We start from the raw sequence: 6,350 nt of genomic DNA, 5'->3' as shown, positions 1-6,350 counted from the left end.
ATTCGCTGGGGACAAGTAGGAGCATGTGTCCCCGGGGAAAGGCATGTACACACTCCTCTGGATGCGCCCAATTTCAAATAGGAATCCCACTATTTTGTAAGTTACAATTTGTTTTTCACTGTAGGCTTTAAATGAATCAAAAGCAAGAGGAAAAATCCTGCATTACAGTGTGACCTTTCAAGAAAACAGCCACAAAAGTCCTAAAGCAGCAGAAGTGAACACTACCACACAAACTCACTATATTAAGGTTATCCCCAAGATGAACTATCACATAACGGTCTGTGCTCATAACTCAAGAGGAATCTTTCCTCCTACATCCATTGATACTCATCTGAATGTTTCAGGTAAACACCTTTGCTACTTGAATCGATAGAAGTGATACTGGGTAGGTGTGCACATTACATTCTTAGTGCTAAGAACACCCTTCCTGCACTAAAGACCAACACATGCAGCCACTTTGTATCAACAAAAAATGGCAGATTCATCACAAATACTCCTCTTTACACAGGAGAGAGAAACTTCTTTGTAGCAGGGTGTCTTGTAGCACCATATGCAATGTCTGTATTCTGACATGTGGTGCTACAGAGGGGCCCGTGGGCCTCCTCTGCTTGCACATTATCCCTTCCAAGGCGGGAGAGAGAACAGATGGTTCCTTCACAGCCTGTAGTACTATAAAAATAGCATACATTTAAGGCCATTGTCTCCATATTGGGCAAAGGAGTGACATTCTGTATGCTGGGACAAATGCTTCTGCAGCACAAGATCTATAAAAGCTATCCTTTTACTTTGCACCAATTAAGATTAGTTTTGATCAGTCTTAAACCATTGTTAATTTGTAATAATGTTTGTAACTAATTAGTAGCAGGATTTCCTATAAGCACTTGCGACCTTGTAACAGTTTTTAGCAAATGAACTCAATTAGCCATGATTAAGGGATGACAGCAATCTAGACTAGCACAAATTGCCTTCTGGTACAGAAGTGTAAGTGCTCATTTGCAATGTAAATAGGATCACTCTTAGTGCTTGTCCATGTCTGTGGTAGTAATGAACTCTGCATGTCCTCCACATGTTCCTTATTTTGTCATGCATTAACATCCTCCAGGTACCTCCCACAAAGGCAGCCTGATCTACCTGCTCAGATCAATAGCATAGACCCTGTTCCACTGTCTAAATAGAAATGCGTATAGACACCATTGCTACATGGCTATTTTGTAGGTAAAAGAGCTACTTTATGTATGCAATTCAGCCACCATTGTCTTATAGTCAGATTATGTCCAATGCTTATCCGCAGGTAGGCAGAAACTTGATGATCCAGCTTTGGTATCAGTTTCCCCTTCTACAGGGAAAAGGGACACCGGCTGAACCTGAAGGCAAGGGTTTCACCCTTGTGTGGAGCACGTGCACTCATGACTCTTGCCTGGTAACGAGAGCCAGGCAGTTCCCGAGTGCAAGCAACATTAACAGCAACTCGGGGGTGGGCATAGATGTGTTAAGCTCTGAATACTTTGATTGCCATCTCATGATGCAACGTAAGCCTGTGGGTTTGGGAAAAGGATGAGGGGTAGGATTTTGCACCATTATTTTGTCTCTCACTTATCATTCCTTTAAATCCCCTTTTGCCTTATACAGTAGTTTGGTTTATTGCCCCAACTGCAGGTGAGACCTGGGAGTGGATGTGTCGAGAACAGGTGCTGCTTAAGGTGTTGCACCCATTCTTCTGAAAGGGTTACTGGTGCCAAATGGCTCCTGCTTCTAGATATTAGATGATCTATGAGTGCCTAATAGGGAGAACAACCAATTGATCTGCACTCCAAGGCAAGTGTGCATAAGAGCTGAGGGTACAACTTTATCCCAATTGCTTCCCTGTGGCATCCGCTTTTTTTAAAGTCCATTTTAATGGTTCTATTAATTTTTCCCTGAAGCCTGTATTTAATTAGCAGTAGGAAGTGTTAACACTCCAGCCCTTTTACTAGTTTCAATAGATTTAGTCTGTCAATAAGCCATGACTCTGAAAATGGCTTCTTTTATTACATGTGTACATTGCAGAGCATTAAGCTGCAGAAAGGCAGCAGCTACAATTAAAAGATGCACTATGTCACATCTGTCAATCCAAAATGCAACAGATTTTGAGAAATAAATATTACCTATCACTTATAGGAGGTTAAAGAAGCATAACAACATATTTGTTGTGATCTTCCCCACCCCCCCACCTGCCCCCTTAAGATTTACCTCCTCAGAGCGTCTTTGCTACATCAAAGGGGAACGACAGCATCTTTGTCACTTGGGAGCCTCCCAGTAATCCTTCATCATTCATCAATGGATACATAGTGGAATGGGTAAGAAGTACCAGCTCCAGACGCCATCTAAACTGGATAAAGCTTCTGGCATCTGACTTGTCTACAGTCATTTCGGGTAACTGTAATTTAGAAGTAGAACGTTATTGAAATATCATTCCATTTAGAAACACTCCCATGGAGTGAAGTTGTTTTGAAGAATTTTTAAACACATTCATCGATCACCGTTCCCTAAGTCAAGTTCTGCATAGTTATATTGTCAGTGATTCCTGAATGTTTGTAACTGATAAGTAGATTTTTAAATCTTTTTTTAAAATGGACTGTGAATAGCCATCCTTTCCATATGAAATAAGACGCGTGCTGGACAAACCCCTGAACTCTGCAACAAAGCATACAACTCCATTACCTTCCTGAGTCAGACAATCGGTAATTATTCATCCCAGCAAGTCCCAAAGGATCAGTGCAGAGCATGCTGAAGAACTATCTAGATATTAGTTTGTTATTCATCATTATTCTAAGTTGGCTGTGCTACTACTATTGCATGCCAGCTTGCTCCCAACTGGGTTCACAAGGACCTCACTATCTTGTTCTCCACCAGAGGAAAGCAAGTTACTAGCATCCCACAAGCCACAGCAACCCCATGCAGCACATCTATTAAACCTACAAGCTGCTTTACATTGCTTGCTTCTCTTCTGCTTCCCTAAAACTAAGTTGTGTGAAGATATTTTCTTCAAGCTTTCATTCACCAGTGGCAGCCAGAGCTGCCTCCCGTCCACAAACAGGTGTTCACATTTCAGAATCGCTTGTGTTCTAGCCTTCCCATGGATACATTTCTCTCACACACTGTTCAAAACTGCCAGACAGGAGGCTAAAGTTACCAGGAGCTTTTTGCTCCATTTGAAGAATAAAATAGAATTTCAACTTAATTTACTAAGTAAATAATATTTTGATCACATACCCAGTGTTAATCTCTTCTTTCAGAGAACATAAAGCATTGTGCATGCTATCGCATCAATGTATTTGCACTTTATAAAAATAGAGCTGGACAAGTGGCTTCAACCAGGGGATACTCGAGACAGGAAGGTAAACTATGGTAATATCATTTGAAGTATTATGTTTAAACTAGCTTGACCATTTGACTTTAAAAAAAGACTCCCTACTCGAGAGCACGGAGGCAGAAAGAGATCTTGGAGTCATTATAGACTCCAAGATGAACATGGGCCGACAATGCGAGGTCATGGTTGGCAGGGCTAACCGGACCTTGTCGTGCATCCACAGGTGCATCTCGAGTAGAGCCAAGGAGGTGATCCTCCCCCTCTACGCGACACTGGTCAGGCCACAGCTGGAGTATTGTGTCCAGTTCTGTGCGCCCCATTTCAAGAGGGATGTGGACAACATGGAGAGGGTCCAGAGGAGGGCCACCCGCATGATCCGGGGACAACAGGGCAGACCCTACAGTGAGAGACTGCGGGACCTGAACCTATTCAGCCTCCACAAGAGAAGGCTGAGGGGGGACCTGGTGACCGTCTATAAACTCACTAGGGGGGACCAGAAGGGTTTGGGGGAGACGCTGTTTCCCCTAGCGCCCGCTGGCATAACAAGGAGTAATGGGCACAAGTTGATGGAGAGGAGGTATAGATTGGACATCCGCAAAAACTACTTCACAGTTAGGGCGGCTAGGAGCTGGAACCAACTTCCAAGGGAAGTGGTGCTGGCCCCTACCCTGGGGGTCTTTAAGAAGAGGCTGGATGCCTACCTGGCTGGACTCATTTGAGTCCCGTTTCTCTTTTTGGGGTTTTTTGTTGTTCTCCCGCCCTGGCGGGGGGTCGGGCTAGAAGATCTACTAGGTCCCTTCCGACCCTTAATCTATGAATCTATGAATCTAAGACAGTTTTGTTTTTTGCAGCACCGGCAGCTGGACCCCAGGTTTCCGCAACAGTAGAGGCAGACGGCGCTTGGGTTTCATGGGATGAAATCCCTGACCATCAGCAAATGGGCTGCATCACCCATTACAACATATACTTGCAGAACAGAAATGCAGAAGTGGCCCCCAAGTTGTACAGTAGGTATCTGGTGAAAAGGCGTAGTAGTAGCTTTGTTCTCATGTAGAGTGTCACAGTAAGAGTCCTATGCTCAAGATTTGCAGAGTGAATTTGGAAAGCTATAGAGGAGCTGATCTTGAGCTGACCTTCCTCAAGAATTGGGCCAAGGTTCATATTCAAGGTTCTGGTCTGGGATCTGCTTAAAAGACCTGGAGAGGCAACAGGAATACCAGGTTTTTAAGCTACTTTAAAATTCTCACTCGCATTGGCATTTAGGTATGCCACCTTGCCTGCATGCAGCTATTTGCTTAAACAGTACCTGGTGTGGTCTCTTTAAGTAATAGATTAAGTCAGATAACAGGCTTTCTGAGAAACTATAGGATGTACACCCACACCAGTGAAGAGTTCACTAGATGGGGAGTGCATTTGTGCATACACACTTCCCACACATTCTTATTGTACCAGTCTTTCATTATAACTCCTAAACCAGAAAACAACAACAAACGGTAAAACAGTATGCAAGCTTTTCCTCATTACGAGTACCTGGGTACTGTAGTGACAGAGTTTTGCACATCCAAATATTCGTTTCATACTGTCACCTAACACATATCCAAGTCTACAGTGATTTTTCCTCACCAGCAACATCTAGAGAAGGAAAGCATTCAGTCCCCATGCTACACTGAGTCATCTTCAGACAAGAAGATAGCGTAGATCTCATTACACCCAAAGTAACTTTGAGTCTTTTGTATCCCAGGGATTTATTATCATCATGAAGGATAATGAAGAACTTACCTCAGTACTGCTCATGCAGATTTTCACCATAGCACAAAAGGTCCCAGCTACAGGAACATTTGCTGTTTTATAACACAAGGTCTTTTAGGACCCTTCTTCTCAGCTGAGCATCCTTGTTTTCGTATAGAAGCAATAATGAAAAGCAGCTATTATCTGCTGTAGCCCTGTATTTATTACCAGTGCGCACAGCCTCCCCCCACAGCCCATCAGATGGACCCACCATGTATGCTAATGCATGGTGGTTCCAGTTAAGCCCTAAATCCTTTTTGTTTTTCACAAGCTTCTTATTGACGGCACTTGTGGCTGACAGATCTGGGAGACGGCAGCCAGTTGCAGACTAGTATGTCCCATGCTCCACAATGCCATAAAGGCAACGTTCAGGGAGAAAAGGGAAAAGCCTTGTCCTCCTTAAGTACCTATAAAGGCGAGGTTCCTTTTTTTAAAAAAAGTAAATAAATTCAGGTCTTATGTTCCTAGGAAGACTACTTAGATACCCAGAAAACTTAGGTTTAGGACATTAGAGAAAGTAAGGCAATGAACCCTCATTGAGGCCCTGATGCTAGAATACTTCCACGCCATGTTTATGGACTTGTCCAAGTCTGTCAGCCAAACATGGGAGACTTATTTGTGGAGCAGGAAGAAAGGAGAGCCCACCCCCTAACACCCAGCCTCTCCACACTTAAAAACCCTGACCCAAAAATATACTTCCAGGCTTTCTTGCAACATATAGATATCAGGACTTTTTTATATATTGGAAAGAAGCAAAGCTGGAACAAACTCAGTTGCCCCCCAAGGCAGTTTTTTCTTCAAAAAAAGGTTTGGTTTTCATTTCAAAGTGTTGTCCTTTTTCTCAAAGGTTCTTTGTCTATTGAGTAATTTTTTTTCAGTGCATCTGTCTTGACCCAAACCCAAAAACTTGCTCTGAGGAAACAAGTCACTGAGTTTACCATTCGTAAAATGAGGATATTGCTGCTCCTCTACCTCCCTGGGGAGACAGATAAGTGTCTAGTCTAGTAACAGTCTTAAAAACTAAAAAAGAGGAATCCTAATAATACCTTCCTTGATTTGTGCCTCTGTTCACAATGTGAAAGGTAATTTGCTATCTTAAGGCAAATTTTAATTTGAATGAGATTATTAAAAATAAAAGCTGAGATTCTGGAGCATAAGGTGTGAGTAGCTAGGAAGAAAGATTCTGCTCGGTGAGCTGTTATTACCGGGTTCC

At 42.9% G+C, this 6,350-nt stretch overlaps 1 protein-coding gene across 1 annotated transcript in view; it reads left to right on the top strand.

The window, feature by feature from the left end:
• IL12RB2 (interleukin 12 receptor subunit beta 2) overlaps positions 1-6,350 on the top strand; it is a 41,545-nt gene that overhangs the window by 20,899 nt on the left and 14,296 nt on the right. The window contains exons 9-12 of the mRNA XM_019528422.1: positions 125-344; positions 2,224-2,412; positions 3,276-3,377; positions 4,201-4,356. Of these exons, the coding sequence (XP_019383967.1) occupies positions 125-344; positions 2,224-2,412; positions 3,276-3,377; positions 4,201-4,356 (667 nt within the window). The remainder of the gene's footprint in view (positions 1-124; positions 345-2,223; positions 2,413-3,275; positions 3,378-4,200; positions 4,357-6,350) is intronic.

Source organism: Gavialis gangeticus, unplaced genomic scaffold (genome assembly GCF_001723915.1).
Source record: "Gavialis gangeticus isolate Ggan-Ray unplaced genomic scaffold, GavGan_comp1, whole genome shotgun sequence".
Classification (NCBI taxonomy): domain Eukaryota; kingdom Metazoa; phylum Chordata; order Crocodylia; family Gavialidae; genus Gavialis; species Gavialis gangeticus.
The sequence above is the reverse complement of the archived record's forward strand: the minus strand, read 5'-3'. Positions and strand labels throughout refer to the sequence as shown.